The sequence below is a fragment of the Phocoena phocoena genome, chromosome 15 (assembly GCF_963924675.1).
Source record: "Phocoena phocoena chromosome 15, mPhoPho1.1, whole genome shotgun sequence".
Lineage (NCBI taxonomy): Eukaryota > Metazoa > Chordata > Mammalia > Artiodactyla > Phocoenidae > Phocoena > Phocoena phocoena.
The window spans coordinates 35,558,103-35,577,575 of record NC_089233.1 but is presented as its reverse complement, the minus strand read 5'-3'; the positions used below and the strand labels follow the sequence as shown (position 1 = coordinate 35,577,575).

The 19,473-nt window shown below is 43.3% G+C and overlaps 1 protein-coding gene across 1 annotated transcript; it reads left to right on the top strand.

Annotated features, from left to right (window-relative positions):
- Positions 1-359: 359 nt before the first annotated feature.
- On the top strand, positions 360-18,234 carry OR2C1 (olfactory receptor family 2 subfamily C member 1). Its single transcript, XM_065893219.1, is given in 4 exon segments — positions 360-1,349; positions 13,198-13,281; positions 13,521-13,603; positions 18,090-18,234. Coding segments are annotated over 4 exon segments (1,302 nt in total).
- The last annotated feature ends 1,239 nt before the right edge of the window (positions 18,235-19,473 follow it).

The window sequence follows — 19,473 nt, the reverse complement described above, 5'->3', positions numbered from 1 at the left end:
CTCCTTCATCATGGACAAAGATGATGGATGGACAGGGTGCAAAGATGAATTTCTTGGGTCATCACTGTGTTGAACTGAAGACCCTGATCTTTTTGTTCTTCATGAAGCACTTCCTTCATTTTGTGATAGCTCATGTTGATATTCAGATGGATTAAAGTTTCCATTCATTGTAGGACTGACAGTGTTTGGCGATTGCAATGAAACCTTGCAATCATAAAATTTAAATTGGTACTTAACTACAAAGGTCGGTGACATCAGACCTGCACTGATGCAGATCCACCCAATCCAGTAGCTTCTTCACTTGCTTTACTCCTGGTTGTCCCTGGACAGATTCCTCGAGTGACTGAAGGCAACCAGAGATGGAAAGGGCCAACAGCAGCTCCTTGGAGAGCTTTATTCTGATGGGTGTATCTGACCATCCCCAGCTGGAGATAATCTTTTTTGTAGTCATCCTCTTCTCCTACTTGCTGACCCTTGTTGGGAACTCAACCATGATCCTGCTTTCCAGCCTGGATGCCCGGCTCCACACACCCATGTACTTCTTCCTCAGCAACCTCTCCTCCCTGCATCTTGCTTTTACTACTAGCTCAGTCCCCCAAGTGCTGATCATCTTGTGGGGATCAGACAAGACCATCAGCTATGGTGGCTGTGTGACCCAACTCAATGTTTTCCTCTGGCTAGGGGCTACTGAGTGCATCCTGCTGTTGGTGATGGCATTTGACTACTATGTCGCAGTGTGCTGGCCCCTGCACTACACCACCATCATGAACCCCCAGCTCTGCTGGCTGCTGGCTGCCATTGCCTGGGTGGGTGGCTTGGGCAACTCTGTGGTCCAGTCAACCTTCACTCTGCAGCTCCATTTGTGAGGGCACCAGAGGGTGGACAGCTTCCTGTGTGAGGTGCCCGCCATGATCAAACTAGCCTGTGGAGACACAAGTCTCAATGAGGCTGTGCTCAATGGTGTCTGAACCTTCTTCACCACTGTCCCATTAAGCATCATCCTGATCTCCTACTGCTACATAGCTCAGGCAGTGCTGAAGATCCACTCGGCCAAGGGACAGAGAAAGACCTTTAACACGTGCCTCTCTTATCTGGTGGTGGTACTCCTCTTTTATGGCTCAGTTATCTATGGGTATCTGCTTCCAGCTAAGACCAGCAACCAGGACAAATTCATTTCCCTCTTCTACTCTGTGGTCACACCCATGGTGAACCCTCTCATTTACACTCTGAGGAACAAGGAGGTGAAGGGGGCGCTGAGGAGGCTGCTGGGGAAGTCAGCTGAAGGAAGGGAAAACTATCATTTACCACCTCTTCATCTCTACAAGCTTTTTCTCATTCTCTCTGGCCAGGTGAACATGAGGAGTACTGACCGCAGTACAAGCATGTTCTTGACAGCACTAAGCTGTTGGTACATGGTTAATGTTATTTCTTTTTTTTTGAGGTTAAAGGGATTTTTTTTTTAACATCTTTATTGGGGTATGATTGCTTTACAATGGTGTGTTAGTTTCTGCTTTATAACAAAGAAAATCAGTTATACATGTACATATGTTCCCATATCTCTTCCCTCTTGTGTCTCCCTCCCTCCCACCCTCCCTATCCCACCCCTCCAAGTGGTCACAAAGCTCCGAGCTGATCTCCCTGTGCTATGCGGCTGCTTCCCACTAGCTATCTACCTTACGTTTGGTAGTGTATATATGTCCATGCCTCTCTCTCGCTTTGTCACAGCTCACCCTTCCCCCTCCCCATATCCTCAAGTCCGTTCTCTAGTAGGTTTGTGTCTTTATTTATTTATTTATTTATTTGCGGTACGCGGGCCTCTCACCGCTGCGGGCTCTCCCCTTGCGGAGCACAGGCTCCGGACGCGCAGGCTCAGCGGCCATGGTCCACTGGCCCAGCTGCTCCGCGGCACATGGGACCCTCCCCGACCGGGGCACGAACCTGTGCCCCCCGCATCGGCAGGCCGACTCTCAACCACTGCGCCACCAGGGAAGCCCGTTAATGTTATTTCTAATGTTCTACACTTCTTTACAAAATATCCTACTGTGGACCACAGATAACAGGGCAGATGTGTCATCAATGACTCAGAGGTTGTTGACTTAGTACAGACTTAGTTCACTGTCACTGCTGTCCACATTTTATTACGTGTAATAAATATTACATATGTATTATTGTATTTCTAGAGAATTCTGTACTTTTCTAAAGAAAGCACCTCCACTTGGCAGTATCTTATATAATTCCATAAAATCAAGCCAGGTTTTATTAGCCTCAGTTGAAAACCCAAGAATTCATCTTTGCACCCTATCCATCCATCATCTTTGTCCATCTCTCTTTGTATTTTCTTAATGTTTCAGTCTATCTACCCACACTTCCCAGTCATATGCCCCTCTGTCATCTTGTTTAACCTCTATTTTATGTCTCCATTCCATTTTCCCTTTTGCCTTATCCAATGTTGAATGAGAAATGGTAGGAAGGAGATTGGTTCAAGATGACGGAGTAGAAGGACGTGCTCTCACTCCCTCTTGCGAGAGCACTGGAATCACAACTAACTGCTGAACAATCATCAACAGGAAGACACTGGAACTCACCAAAAAAGATACCCCACATCCAAAGACAAAGGAGAAGCCACAATGAGACAGAAGGAGGGGCACAATCACAATAAAATCAAATCCCATAACTGCTGGGTGGTTGACTCACAAACTGGAGAACACTTATACCACAGAAGTCCACCCACTGGAGTGAAGGTTCTGAGCCCCACGTCAGGCTTCCAAGCTGGGGGTCCGGCAACAGGAGAAGGAATTCCCAGAGGATCAGACTTTGAAGGCGAGCGAGATTTGACTGTAGGATTTTGACAGGACTGGGAGAAACAGAGACTCCACTCTTGGAGGGCACACACAAAGTAGTGTGCACATCGGGTCCCAGGGGAAGGAGCAGTGACCCCCATAGGAGACTGAACTAGACTTATTTGCTAGTGTTGGAGGGTCTCCTGCAGAGGCAGAGGGTGGCTGTGTCTCACCATGTGGACAAGGACACTGGCAGCAGAAGTTCTGGGAAGTACTCCTTGGTGTGAGCCCTCCCAGAGTCCGACATTAGCCCCACCAAAGAGCCCAAGTAGGCTCCAGGGTTGGGTCACCTCAGGCCAAAAAACCAACAGGGAGGGAACCCAGCCCCACCCATCAGCAGACAAGCGGATTAAAGTTTTACTGAGCTCTGCCACCAGAACAACAGCCAGTTCTACCCACCACCGGTCGCTCCCATCAGGAAAGTTGCACAAGACTCTTAGATAACCTAATCTACCAGACGGCAGACAACAGAAGCAAGAAGAACTACAATCCTGCAGCCTGTGGAACAAAAACCACATTCAGAAAGATAGACAAGATGAAAAGGCAGAGGGCTATGTACCAGATGAAGGAACAAGATAAAACCCCAGAAAAACAACTAAATGAAGTGGAGATAGGTAACCTTCCAGAAAAAGAATTCAGAATAATGATAGTGAAGATGATCCGGGACCTCCAAAATGAATGGAGGCAAAGATCAAGAAGATGTAAGAAATGTTTAAAAAAGACCTAGAAGAATTAAAGAACAAACAAACATAGATGAACAATACAATAACTGAAATGAAAACTACACCAGAAGGAATCAATAGCAGAATAACTGAGGTAGAAAAACAGATAAGTGACCTGGAAGACAGAAAGGAGGAATTCACCTCTGCGGAACAGAATAAAGAAAAAAGAAATAAAGACAGCCTAAGAGACCTCTGGGACAACATTAAATGCAACAACACTCATATTATACGGGTCTCAGAATGAGAAGAGAGAGAGAAAGGACCTGAGAAAATATTTGAAGAGATTATAGTCGAAAACTTCCCTAACATGGGAAAGGAAATAGCCACGCAAGTCCAGGAAGCGCAGAGAGTCCCATAAAGGATAAACCCAAGGAAACACACTGAGAAATAGTAATCAAATTGGCAAAAATTAAAGACACAGAAAAATTATTGAAAGCAGCAAGGGAAAAATGACAAATAATATACAAGGGAACTCCCATAAGGTTAAGAGCTGATTTCTCAGCAGAAACTGTACAAGCCAGAAAGGAGTGGCATGGCATATTTAAAGTGATGAAAGGGAAGAACCTACAACCAAGATTACTCTACCCAGCAAGGATCTCATTCAGATTCGATGGAGAAATCAAAAGCTTTACAGACAACCAAAAGCTAAGAGAATTCAGCACCACCAAACCAGCTCTACAACAAATGCTAAAGAAACTTCTCTAAGTGGGAAACACAAGGGAAGAAAAGGGCCTACAAAAACAAACCCAAAACAATTAAGAAAGTGGTAATAGGAACATACATATTGATAATTACCTTAGACGTGAATGGATTAAATCCTCCAACCAAAAGACACAGGCTTGCTGAATGGATACAAAAACAAGACCCATATATATGCTGTCTACAAGAGACCCACTTCAGACCTAGGGACAGATACAGACTGAAAGTGAGGGGATGGAAAAAAATATTCTATGCAAATGGAAATCAAAAGAAAGCTGGAGTAGCAATACTCATATCAGATAAAATAGACTTTAAAATACAGAATGTTACAAGAGACAAGGAAGGACACTACATAATGATCAAGACATCAATCCAAGAAGAAGATATAACAATTATAAATATATATGCACCCAACATAGGAGCACCTCAATACATAAGGCAACTGCTAACAGCTATAAAAGAAGAAATCGACAGTAACACAATAATAGTGGGGGACCTTAACACCTCACTTACACCAATGGACAGATCATCCAAACAGAAAATTAATAAGGAAACCCAAGCTTTAAATGACACAATAGACCAGATAGATTTAATTGATATCTATAGGACATTCCATCCAAAAACCGCAGATGACACTTTCTTTTCAAATGCACACAGAACATTCTCCAGGATAGATCACATCTTAGGTCACAAATCAAACCTCAGCAAATTTAAGAAAATTGAACTCATATTAAGTATCTTTTCTGACCATAATGCTATGAGATTAGAAATCAATTACAGGGAAAAAAAGTAAAAAACACAAACACATGGAGGCTAAACAATATTTTACGAAATAACCAAGAGATCACTGAAGAAATCAAAGAGGAAATCAAAAAATACCTAGAGACAAATGACAATGAAAACCTGACAATCCAAAACCTATGGGATGCAGCAAAAGCAATTCTAAGAGGGAAGTTTATAGCAATACAATCCTACCTCAACAAATAATAAACATCTCAAATAAACAATCTAACCTTATACCTAAAGGAACTATAGAAAGAAGAACAAAATAACCCCAAAGTTAGTAGAAGGAAAGAAATCATAAAATCAGAGCAGAAATAAATGAAATAGAAACAAAACAATAGGAAAGATCAATAAAACTAAAAACTGGTTCTTTGCGAAGATAAACAAACTTGATAAACCATTAGCCAGACTCATCAAGAAAAAAAGGGAGAAGACTCAAATCATTAAAATTAGAAATGAAAAAGGACAAGTTACAACAGACACTGCAGAAATACAAAGCATCCTAAGAGACTACTACAAGGAACTCTATGCCAATAAAGTGGACAGCCTGGAAGAAATGGACAAATTCTTAGAAAGGTATAACCTTCCAAGACTGAATCAGGAAGAAATAGAAAATATGAACAGACCAATCACAAGTAATGAAATTGAAACTGTGATTAAAAATCTTCCAACAAACAAAAGTCCAGGACCAGATGGCTCTACAGGTGAATTCTATCAAACATTTACAGAAGAGCTAACACCCATCCTTCTCAAACTCTTCTAAAAAATTGCAGAGTAAGGAACACCCCCAAACTCATTCTATGAGACCACCGTCACCCTGATACCAAAACCAGACAAAGATACTACAAAAAGAGAAAATTACAGACCAATATCACTGATGAATATAGATGCAAAAATCCTCAATAAAATACTAGCAAACAGAATCCAACAACACATTAAAAGGATCATACACCATGATCAAGTGGGATTTATCCCAGAGATGCAAGGATTCTTCAATATACACAAATCAATCAATGTGATACACCATATTAACAAATTGAAGAAGAAAAACCATATGATCATCTCAATAGATGCAGAAAAAGCTTTTGACAAAATTCAACACCCATTTATTATAAAAAGTCACCAGAAAGTGGGCATAGAGGGAACCTATCTCAACATAAAAAGGGCATATATGACAAACCCACAGCAAACATCATTCTCAATGGTTAAAAATGAAAGTATTTCTTCTAGCATTTCCTCTAAGATCAGGAACAAGACAAGGATGTCCACTCTCACCACTATTATTCAGTATAGTTTTGGAAGTCCTAGCCACAGCAATTAGAGAAGAAAAAGAAATAAAAGGAATACTAATTGGAAAAGAAGAAGTAAAACTGTCATTGTTTGTAGATGACATGATACTATACATAGAAAATCCTAAAAACGCCACCAGAAAACTACTAGAGCTAATCAATGAATATGGCAAAGTTGCAGGATACAAAATTAATGCACAGAAATCTCTTGCATTCCTATACACTAATGATGAAAAATCTGAAAGAGAAATTAAGGAAACACTCCCATTTACCACTGCAACAAAAAGAATAAAATACCTAGGAGTAAACCTACCTAGGGAGACGGAAGACCTGTATGCAGAAAACTATAAGACACTGATGAAAGAAATTAAAGATGATACCAACAGATGGAGAGATATACCATGATCTTGGATTGGAAGAATCAATATTGTGAAAATGACTATACTAACCAAAGAAATCTACAGATTCAATGCAATCCCTATCAAATTACCAATGGTATTTTTTACAGAACAAGAAAAAAAATTTTTTTAATTTGTTTGGAGACACAAAAGACCCTGAATAGCCAATGCAGTCTTGAGGGAAAAAATCAGAGTTGGAGGAATCATGCTCCCAGACTTCAGACTATACTACAAAGCTACAGTAATCAAGACAATATGGTACTGGCACAAAAACAGAAATATAGATCAATGGAACAGGATAGAAAGCCCAGAGATAAACCCACGCACATATGGTCAACTAATCTATGACAAAGGAGGCAAGGATATACAATGGAGAAAAGACAGTCTCTTCAATAAGTCGTGCTGGGAGAACTGGACAGCTACATGTAAAAGAATGAAATTAGAACACTCTCTAACACCATACACAAAAATAAACTCAAAATGGATTAGAGACCTAAATGTAAGAATGGACACTATAAAACTCTTAGAGGAAAACATAGGAAGAACACTCTTTGACGTAAATCACGGCAAGATCTTTTTTGATCCACCTCCTAGAGTGATGGAAATAAAAACAAAAATAAACAAATGGGACCTAATGAAACTTAAAAGTTTTTGCACAGCAAAGGAAACTACAAACAAGATGAAAAGACAACCCTCAGAATGGGGGAAAATATTTGCAAATGAATCAACAGACAAAGGATTAATCTCCAAAATATGTAAACAGCTCATGCAGCTCAACATTAAAAAGCAAACAACTCAGTCCAAAAATGGGCAGAAGACCTAAATAGAAATTTCTCCAAAGAAGACTTACAGATGGCCAAGAAGCACATGAAAAGCTGCTCAACATCACTAATTATTAGAGAAATGCAAATCAAAACTACTATGAGGTATCACCTCACACCAGTCAGAATGGGCATCATCAGAAAATCTGCAAACAACAAATGCTGGAGAGGGTGTGGAGAAAAGGGAACCTTCTTGCACTATTGGTGGGAATGTAAATCGATACAGCCACTATGGAGGACAGTGTGGAGGTTCCTTAAAAAACTAAAAATAGAGTTACCATATGACCCAGCAATCCCACCACTGGGTATATACCCAGAGAAAACCGTAATTCAAAAAGACACATGCACCCAATATTCACTGCAGCACTATTTACAATAGCCAGGACATGGAAGCAACCTAAATGCCAATCGACAGATGAATGGATAAAGAAGATTTGGCACATATATACAATGGAATATTAGCCATAAAAGAATGAAATCAGGTCATTTGTAGAGATGTGGATAGATCCTGAGACTGTCATACAGAGTAAAGTAAGTCAGAAAGAGAAAACAAATATCGTATATTAACGCACATATGTGGAACCTAGAGAAGTGGTTCAGATGAACTGGTTTGCAGGGCAGAAATTGAGACACAGATGCAGAGAACAAACATATGGACACCAAGGGGGGAAAGTGGCGTTGGGCGGGGTGTCGTGGTGGTGTGATGAATTGGGAGATTGGGATTGACATGTATACACTAATATGTACAAAATGGATAACTAATAAGAACCTGCTGTATAAAAAGCAAATAAAATTAAATTTAAAAAGGAAATGGTAAGAAGACCATTTTTCTTTTCTTTTCTTTTTGGCCGTGCCCTCCGGCTTGTGGGACCTTAGTTTCTCGACCAGGGATCGAACCAGTGCCCCCTGCAGTGGAAGCCTGAAGTCCTAACCACTGAATTGCTGGGGAATTCCCAAGACCATTTTTCTTTCAATTAAATAGTTTTATTTAAATTATTTTCTCACTGGGACTTCCCTGGCTGTCCAGTGGTTGAGACTCCACGCTTCCACTGCAGGGGGTGCAGGTTTGATCCCTGGTCGGGGAACTAAGATTCCGCATGCCACATAGCCAAAAAATTAATTAATTAAATCATTTCCTCACCAAAGTCCCAGCCATCAGATTTGCTACCAGCATTTGGATATGCTAGTATGGTCAGTGAATTATGGAATGCTCTGAGATTCCTTAAGCAAGTTTAAGAGCCCAGGAAAGATCATCCATTTGTAAAGCATCTCCTCTGCCTCATGATCTAGTCTTTCACCTCTAAAGTTTCTAAAATTCAGCAATCAGTCCAGCACACCATGACTTACCAAAGAACTCAGGTATTGGAATTAGAATGCCAGTACGTGATTCTTCACATCACTAGAATTGCCAAGGGAATCCACACCTGCCACTGCAGTTCATATGTTCTTTCCCCGGGGAGAGAAGCTCGGTTGATATGAGAAAGTTACCTGGCAACTACATTACCAGAGAAAAGATGATCAATGATTTTAGGGCTACTTTCTAAAGAGTCTTGTGTCCTTCACAGCACCTAAACACATGCCTTATACATAGTAGATGCTCAATAAATACTTAGTGAGTTGAATTAATTAACAAGCCCCATGAATCTCCCTTTTTCACACTAGGAACTAAAAATGTCAAATGAACCATTTTCATATTTGCCACTTTGGGGTCATCCTGTCACTTGGACAATGCTGAACAAATAATGACATTTCCCCTCTTTCCACATTTGCATAATGCCTCCCCAAAGACATCTAGTTATATTGTCCCAGCCTGAATTTGTTTTTCTAGTTGTAGATCAGAACCATGACCTATTGTCTCAGTTCCTTACCCAGTAATACTGAAGTATGTCTCCAGGACTAGCCACCTAGCAGCATAATCTTGGTGAGCTCATCAAAGTCCAGAGTCGTGCAGGCTCAAAAGTTTTATTGATCAGCACACTCAGATTAGATGAAGTTCTCAGGAGGTAGAATCACAATGACTAAACTCCTAAGTTGATATACACACCAGAATGCCAGTTGATTAATTTATGAGAATTGTATTTTCCAAGGAGATATCCCCTAGCTAATTCGTTTAAATTGCAAAATTACTTGGGGGAAAATAGGAAGAAAATAGACAGGCGTTCTTCAGACACTTCAGAGTTTTGCAGAGTCTCCCTACGGAAAGTACAGGACGTTTTGAATCTAACTTGCATTTAGGGGCATAGTAAGACACAGAGAATTACAGAGAGGAGAAAAAGCTTGGGACATGAATGCATCATGGGGATCACATACACCATCATCAAAGTGTACACATATTCATCTTCCATTCTCAGTGGTGAGCTTGAAACAAAGTCAAAAATTGGGAAAAAAGCCATTAAATGTGAGGAAAGCTCCTTGTTATTAAGGACTTTGACGTTCCATTTCTAGGGTTTCAGAAGAAAAAGTATGTTTTGTGTCTTATTCAGTTGGATATTCAAAAAAATGCAAAACAAAAGATATACCAAGAACTATAGAAGGTTCACCAACCTTAGTAAAATATAAATGTAGAGAATTTGAATATGCTAGTGTGGTCATTGGATTTAAGTGAATTTAAGAGCCCATCTCTTAGAGCCTTTCACAGAGTCTGTCCAAGTCCCACCTTGCCCTGTATCCTAGCAAAGTGAGTGCAATGACTAAATTTTGAACCTGTCAATGAAGGGAGTCAGTCCTTTTTCCGTCTTCACAGCCTTCAGGTTCAATTACATGGCTGTGGTTAGGAGATGTTGGAATAAAGGAGATGGTGAGAAATAAGAATTGGAAAGTGCCTTTGGCTTGTTGAGCTTATTCTCTAGTATGTGAATGCTAAATTACAGGCTAATTTGGACACTCCATTAACGATTGGGTGGAAAAATCCGGTTTATTTGACTATATAGATGGGTTGAGCACATCAACTTTATTGAGTACTTATCCTGGGCTATGTAACAATCTAAACCCTTTATAGGATCAACTCCTTTAATCCTCACAACAACCTAGACCATCCCCATTTTAAGATGAGGACATTGGAGCACAAGAGGAAATGTGCTCCCAGTACACAGTGGTAGGTCTGGGAATCAAACCCAAGTACTCTTGACTCTAAAGCTTGTGCCTTTTCCAAATTTTTTTCTTTTTGTAATAATCACAAACTTACAGAAATGTTGGAAGCATGATATAAAGGACTTTCTCTCCCTGGATGATTTGAGAGTAAGTTGACAGCATGATACTGTGTCTTCCCCAAATATTTTACTGTGTATCTCTAACAAACAAGGACGTTCTCCTACAGGACCACCATGTAGCCATCAAAATTACTAAATGAACATCAATACATTATATTATTTAATCCTGAGACCCCATTCAGCTTTTGCCAGTTGTCTCAACAATGCATTTCATAGCAAAAGGATTCTGTTCAAAATTACACGTTGCATGTAGTTGTCATGTCTCCTTAGTCTCTGTCAGTCTGAAATTGTTCCTCTGTCTTTTCTTGACTTTCATGACCCTGACACTTTAAAAGGTCATCCAGTTATTTAGTAGAACATAGCTCAATTTCAGTTTTTTCCTCATAGTTAGATTCAGGTCATCTTTGTCAGGAATTCCACACATGTGATGTTGCATTCTTCTCATCGTATGCTGTCAGGTGGTGCTATGGACCAAATTTGTACCCCACCTGAAAATTCATATATTGAAATCCTAAACCCCAATGTAATTAATTGTATTTGAACATAGAGCCTTTAGGAGGTAATTAGGGTTAAGTGGTATCATAAGGGTGTGCCCCTCATCTGATGGGACTGGTGACCTTATAAAGAGAAGAAGGAGAGGGAGATCTTTCTCTCTCCACACACAGTCAAAGGAAAGGCCAACTGTAGACGAAGCAGCCTTCTGCAAGCCAGGAACGAGCCCTCACCAGAAACTGAATCCTGCCAGAACCTTAATCTTGGGTTTCCAGGCTCCATAATTGTAAGAAAATTAATTCCTATTGTTTAAGTCACTCAATCTATGGTATTTAGTTATGGCAGCCTAAGCAGACTAAGACAGGTGGTGTAAATTTCAATGTCTCCCATTACTAGTGATGCTACTTGGATCACTAAATGAAGGTGGTGTCTGCTAGGCTTTTCCATTATTTCCTATTTTGTAATTAATAAGCATTTTACAGGGAAATACTTTGAAACTACTTAAATATCCTGATACTAATGAAACTCAATTTAATCTTTTATTTATTTACATCTTACAGAATCAATGTTTCCTATTCTATTCTATGGTTTATAACTTTTTAATATCATTATATTTTTGTCCCTTGTTTCATCACTGGGAGTCCATTCAAACTGGCTTTTGTGTTTTTTGACTTGTCCCCATATTCCTTGAGCATTTCCTTGCTTTCCGCCACAACAAGATGTCCCAGGCTTATGTTTTATTAACCCTCTCTAGCACTCTGTTTCATCATCTGAAATGTGGATATAGTAGATGGCAGGAACAATGTAAGGATCAAAGTAGATAGTGCATGTGCGAGTGCTTAGAGAAAACTGCTCAGTGTTGTACTTAATCAAAGATGGTATACTTACCCTAAGGAGGTTTATCAGTCTATATCACATCCCAGCTCCCTCCATTTATATCCTGATGGAGTACTACACTCACTGTGCAACCAGATTGTTTATAAATGATGGATGGATGAAGTGGGGCCAGAATAAAGGCAGAGAGAAGCCTCCACTTTTCTTTCCCACACACTCTTATCCCAACCCATGAGCTCCCTCTTCAGAATATATTCAGAATATCCCAATCCAGAATCACACACACACACACACACACACACACACACACACACACACGAAAATTAGGAAAGTATTTGAATGTCCATCAAAAGGGAAATGATTGAAGATTGAACACATAATGGTAAATGCCAAACACAGGAGTTTAAAAAAAAAAAGATGAGGTTGATATATTGAAACAGAAAAACTTGTAAGATATACTAAGTAGACAAAATTACAGATTAAGATCCAGCAAGACATACACACTAATGACAGTTATTTCCTCTGGAGAGGGAGTGTAACTTGGGAGTTAAGGGATGAGAGGCTTCATTTTTAAATGAGAATGTTTTGCGATACTTGTGGAATATAAAAAAATTAAAACAGAGGGAAGAAAAGCATTGGGTTAGAAGCGAGTTCTAGTCCTACTTCTGTGATTAGACAGTCACTTAAACTGTCGCAGTTTTCTCGTCTGGAGGACGGTAATAGTACTGGCTTCATAGGATTGGTGTGAGGATAAGTTACTGTGTACGTGTATAAAACTGTGCCAAACATATAGTAAGCGTTACGTATTTTTGATACTGCCATTGTCTCATCTGTAAGTAGGGTATGAGTCCGGGTAAGCCTGGTACAAAGACCCTTCCAAGTAAGAGAAGCGGAACCTCCTGTCGAGCAGAACAGCAGCAGTAACCAATAGGAGGGAATAACAAACGTCCTGATCCAGGGCCCCAGGTTTTCGAACAGCGTTATTGGTCCAGGTTATGACGCAAACGAGGAACCCGTCTCCTCATTGGGGAAGACTGCTGTCGATTAGAGGGGGGGCGGAACCAGCTGGGGAGGGTTGTGCGTATCCGGCGGCGCTGTTTTCTGGCTTAGCCCTTGCGCATTCGTCAGGCTTTCTGGAAGTCCCGGCCTGCCCCGCGGCAGCTTCAGGCCGCGCGCTCTGGGAAATTTGACCAGGTGGGTGAGTCGCGCGTTTGAGGCTTTTCGCGGCGGGGCGGACTGGAGCTCCGCGGCTCCGCCCTCTCCCCTGAGGCTCTCATGATGTCCTGGGTCTTGTGACGGGAAGGCTCTCAGTGGCCGTGACCCGGTGCCGCCTCCCTCTGTTTGGAGAGGCCTGGGAGGCCTCTGTTTGGTAGGCTGGTGTACGGGACCTGTCGCCCTTTGGAGGCTCCTGTCCGCTTTTTTTCCCCGTGAAGTGTGCTTTGAAAGGCGCAGAGCCTTTTACCCTTGTGCTTTACGTGAATAAAACACTGGTTCACCGAGGCCCTATCGCGTCCTTGTGCGCCCTTGTGTTGGGCAGTGAGGACACGAACACAGTTCAGACATGCTCCTTGCACTCAGAGAGCTCCCAAACTGTGGAGTAGATAAACTTTCAGAAACAAGTTCTGGTGTTAGGTGGAGTAAGAGAAGGCTCCCTGAGAAAGAGTTACAGACAGGGCCGAGGAGTTCAGAGCGTCAAGGAAGCGTCAAGAAGGTGGTGATGGTGCTGTTACCAATCCTCTTCCAGTGGGTTTTTTGTCTTCTTTGATGGACTCCACTCATGAGAACATAAAATTTACCGTATTTCTAATTTCTAGGCTTAGGTGCCCTTCCTCCCTAGCTTGGGAGGAATGGAGATTGGCAGCCCCTGGTGTTCAGTTTCTCTGGAAAGAATGAAATCAGGTCTTGGGAAAAGGTTAGAGGGCAAAGACACTATGGAAAGCAGAGAGCCTGTTCCACGATGTGGGACCAGTTCACCTGTGCTGGATTGTAGACCATGTGTAGGAGAGTGCGCAGTGAGACTGGAGCAGTAGGTTAGATCTAGAATCCAGGGAGAGCCTTTGCAAGTTAGGAGATCTTGACTTATTTCAGTGGTATTAGGAAGTCTTGAAGGCTTTTGAGCAGAGCAGTTTACACAATTGAATTAGATTTGTAGAAAGTCAAGAGATCCAGATCTGCTCTGTAGGAAGATCAGGTAGATAGATGGAAGACTCTTGTACCAGCCTGGCCTAATGATGTGTCCCTGACCAGGGGTTCTCAACCAGGGAAGATTTTGACCCCCCAAAGATATTTGGCAAAATCTGGAGTAGTCTTGTCATGACTGACAGGTGCTCCTGACATCTAGTGGGTGGAGACAAGGAGTGCAGCTAAACATCCTACAATGCATAGGACACCCCCCCAACCCCCCACCCCGACCCACACAGACAATAAAGACTGGTCTGGCCCCAAATGTCAATACTGTTGTGCTGAAGTTCAAGGGAATTCCCTGGAGGTCCAGCAGTTAGGACTCCACACTTCCACTGCAGGGGGCTGGGGTTCGATCCCTGGTCGGTGAACTAAGATCCTGCGTGCCGCGCAGCGTAGCCAAAAAACAAAAACCTGAGCTTTAAAACAACAACAAAAAATAGTGCTGAAGTTCCGAAATGCAACCTTATAGCGATAGAAGTGGAAACGAAGGGGAGACAGATTTCAGAGACGTCTCAGCCAGAGACCAGTCTTCGCCTCCTTTCATATTCTTTACAATGCTTAAGTACTTTAAGCAGTCAATCAGGTCTAAAGACCCAGACTTCCTTGTCTTTTTTCACCCTTTCATTCCTTTGCAAAATATTTATTTTGCATGAGACACTATTCAAGGTGCTGTGATTCAGCAATGAACAAAACAAATTACCTGCTCTCCAAGAACCTTACATTCTTGTAGGGATGACAGACATGAAACCAATAAATACATATCGAGTAGTGAGATATGCTATAAAGAAGTTCCTGTAAGATAGAGCTTCTGTTATTATCACCACAAACCATTTACTCTGCATCTTGTAAGTGCCAAGCACTGGCCAGATGCTTTACAAATAGCATTTCTAATCTTTTTCTGTATGCTGCAGGATTGGTATAGTTATGCTCAGATGAGAAAAAGAAGCTTAGAGAAGTTGAGTATTTTGCCCCACATCAGTTAATGAGGAGTTGAGCTGGCACTGGAAACTGGATCCACCTGACAAAGTCTGTGAGATTTCCATTAGGACACTGTCTGACTTGAATGGGAGCGCAGTGGTTGAGAGTCCGCCTGCCGATGCAGGGGACGCGGATTCGTGCCCAGTCCGGGAAGATCCCACGTGCCGCGGAGCGGCTGGTCCCATAAGCCATAGCCACTGAGCCTGCGCGTCCGGAGCCTGTGCTTCGCAGCTGGAGAGGCCACAACAGTGAGAGGCCCGCGTACTGCAAAAAACAAAACAAAAAAAACTATACCTTCTCACCCAAACTTAGCAAAGTGAAGTAGAAATGAAGTTCTTATTGGAGAGGCCTAGCTGGAAGTGATTCTCCACATTGTAGGAACTGCATTTGAGAACACATGAGCCTCAGTTGAATTTGTCTTCATTACTCACATTCTCTCAGGTGGCTGATGGCAGGTTCTGACATCTCAGAGAGGTTGGCAACTTGGAGGTGTCCCACCAGCTCTTCAGACTCTCACGATATTGGCAACTGCTGGGCCTCACTCACAAGCTTTCAGCCAGCTCTGAGAGCTGTGCTTATGATGGCTGCAGCCCAAACTACATCAACGAGAAGATCCTGGAGCTGAAGCAATTCCCTACACGTCTTCCTTTCTGCATAGGAAGATCCAAGCCTGGATGAGGGTGCATCATCCAGGAAGCGTTGAGAAGGCAGTGACCTTGGTGCAGCTTTTAGAGTGAGAACCCAGGAGACGAAGGTAATGGTGAGAAGGGGAGTAAAGAAAGAGAAATGGGATCAGGTTGGAGAGGGCCTGGGTTAGGGGACAAGCAGTTGGAACAAGGTGGAAAACCTTGATTTAGCTGTTGCTTCTCAAGCACTTGTTTGTTTTCCTTATTGGTGTCCATGCCAGCTTTTAAGAGAACAGATTTTCTTTCCCCTTTGAAGGAAGGAGGGTGGGTGGAGAGAGAGTTTGGACCCTTATCAATCACTGAGCTTTCAGTAGGTCTCAGCTGCCAAGAATAAAGGAAGGGAAGTATTTGTCCCTGTAGAACTCAGGCTTTCTCCTCTGCAGGTTATAATGACCTGAGCCAGCTCTGTAAACGAGAGTCTTCTGGTTCTTGACATGCCTGTTGAAGACAGAGGGATTATAACGCTCAGCTAGCTGTGGGAACTTTGGTTACGTCCTCAGGGTCTGGGTCACACCTCTCACAAAATAGATAAACAGAACCGGATTTCTGGTCAGGAGAGGGCCAGACTGGGGACCTGCTGAGGACTGATAGTAGTGCTGCAAGATATAACAGCACTGTGGGGCCCTGGGCAGGGGCTGCCCCAGACCTCCCAGCACTGCCCTGAGCACACAGGACTCGGAAGCACTCTCTGCTGTTCTGCTCAGCCACACACATCATATTCCTCAATCAAGTTTCTAACTCTGGCTTTGCAGGAATCTCCGTTCCTATACTTTTCCTCCCTGGGCCCATATGATGATCTTTGGCGGGGGAGGTAGGGTGTCCATTGATGGGGTTTATTTCCAGGTGATGGTGTTTGTGCTCCAAGAAGAGCCAGCAACCGGGGTTATGGTGGGGAGGGGGGCAGTTACCAGGCTTCTATTGGAGACCATGAAGCCCATCCTCAGGGGCTTTCCCAAGAGAAGAGGCAGAGCTATGCTCAGACCACTCAGACCCTGGGGCCTTAAAGAACAACCCACCTATTTGAAGAACAGAGTCTCAGGCTGGAAAGGGGAGAGGCAGGAAGAATCCAGGAATGAGAGGTTGTCCGTGCCGGTGCCATCCATCAGAGACGTAACCTTATCGTTCGGTCATGACCACAGTTGGGAGCAGGAAGCTAGTGATTTGGGACGCAGTTGTGGTTCTGAGGCAGCTCAGTTCCATATAGAGGCTTTGCCGTTCCCTCTGGTTCTCCCTTCAGAAAACTTCATTCCATGATAGCTCTTAGAAGGGTCATGTATGAATCAGGTCTAGGGGCTTACATGGTGACCTGCTGCCATGCAAGGCACAGGGCCAGATCTTAGTTTAGACCTGTAAGACTCTGCCACTATCAGGTGGCAGGGTCCTGACTCTCTGCCCAGCCACACGTACTGTGCCTCGACGGAAGGGGTACCTTTTTACCATCCTGTATAACAAGTGAGATCTCTGATGGGTCTCCTTTTCTGTCTTTTTAATGGGTCTCTTTTTGCTTTTTCTCACTTTTGGCTGTAAAAGTTTCTTGGGAACCATGTCTAATCTATACTGTGTAATAACTAGCTCTTAATCTTGTGCCAGGCACAACACCATGCCCGGGAGGTAGTTGCTGGTAATGGGTGTGACATGAAACCTCAACTGTACCTTCCTCCTCCCCAGGAGGCTGGGCCTACGGCCCCTGCCACAACAAGGCTGCCCTCGTGGCATGAACATGTAGTATAAGGTCTGTGTTTGGAGGTTTCACAGAAATTGTTAGCCAGAAAGAGTGTTGAGAGTGACAGTGAAAAATTAAAGGTTTTGAAATTGATCTGACCCAGGTTCAAAATCCAGCTCTTTCACTTTAATCACCATGCAAGTCACTTTAAACCTATGATAGGTGTGCATTGGGGCTACCAGGAAACCCAGACTTTACGTGCAAATCTCAGTAAATCCCCAATTTATCAAAAACTCCAGAAGTGCCACTAGAATGGCCAAGTGTACAGGGAATGCCCGAGCAGCTTCAGGACCACAGCTTTCTCCAGATGCCAGAACAGAGTGGCACAAGTTCAAAATCCTTCAGGCTAACTTCCATATTACAGGGAGTAGCCAGGTTAATTGCTAGTGTCCTGTGACCTGCACTCAGTCCTTCTCTTTGTCTCTATCCAGAAGCCGAGCCGAGGACGAGCAGCAGGACTGCGAGGAGGCTGGAGCTGATGATGGTGAAAGCGAGGGTTCGCCTGTGATGGTGTCAGCGATGACATGGGCACAGTCTCACCCAGGACCCCAGGAGTCCTGGCTGTTCCCAAACTGACCGGTAAGGCAGTCCCTCACAGGAGAGGCAGACAAGAGGTGGCAAGAGGAAAGGAAGTTGGGTAGGAGGCCTGAGGGGCCCAGCTCTGGCTTTGGCTGTGACCACCCATCAGCCACCTTAGGCTGAGGAACCACAGCAGATGTGTGAAAAGGGAATGGTGCGCAGGCTTCGCGCTACTTCTCTGGGTTGTGAGAATATTTATTTGATCCTGTCTGTGGCAAGTGGTTAGCAGTCCTTGGGAAAAAGGCATGCTGTCAATTGAAAAATTGTATCAATGAGTTAAAATGTTTCAGTGAGGAAGGGATGCACAGACACTATATGGAGAGCCCCAGTATTAAACGTACAGGGGAAAACTGGCTTTTCAATGGATATCTGAAGGGCTGAAGCAACCAGGAGTATAAGTTACACGTCAGAGGAAATGGATAGACGTGGGGGTGTTGCCTTTTGTACAACCTACTTCAAATTTATTCTCAAGTGGTTGGTGCAGTGATCATGCTGATTTGTCAGTGGGACGTAGACACTAAGGTAACAGAGGTGGTAACTGTAGGAAGCAGCGACCACACAGGGAGTAGGGGGAAAGGTTGGGTTTATCAGAACTCAGAAGCAGGTTAGGTTATCAGAACTCGGAACTTAGAAGAGTGGCCCTGCGGAGCTGGAACTCAGATCTTGGGGCTTGGGGGCTGGGTGTGCTGCCTGACTTGTGCTGTATTTCTGAGGGGTCCAGTAAGGCTGGTTCTGGAAGGAAGGTACAGTGTGTTTCGTTCACTGCTTTGTATTTGGCTTCTGTGTAATACCTGGTACTTTATAGGCAATCAGATGTTTCCTGAATGAATGAATAACTGGATGTATTCTCCAGTTCTTACTGTCTGCTCCAGACCCTCCCAAGAGGCTGACAGGCAAGGGCTGCGTGCTCTAGTACTCTGTGTTCTTTCTGCTGCCCAGCAGACTACAGGATAAAGCAGTTTGGACGGTGGAGGCAATCTAAGAATGCAAGGAGTTCAACAGTTGCATCCCAGTTTCCCTGGTTACCGCAGACCCAGGAGTGGGAGGAACCTGCCTGTGAGGCCTGGGTACCTGTGCTTCTTTAGCGATTCCATTGACTTTCACTGGCTTTCCTCACTTATCAAAGCCAGCTTCTTTGAGCTGGTGTACAAAGCCCTTCAGTAGTTGATCCACCCCGGGCTGTCCCCCTCTTCCCCACCATGATCTCCAATGAAGTCAGGCTGTCCCCCAATGGGT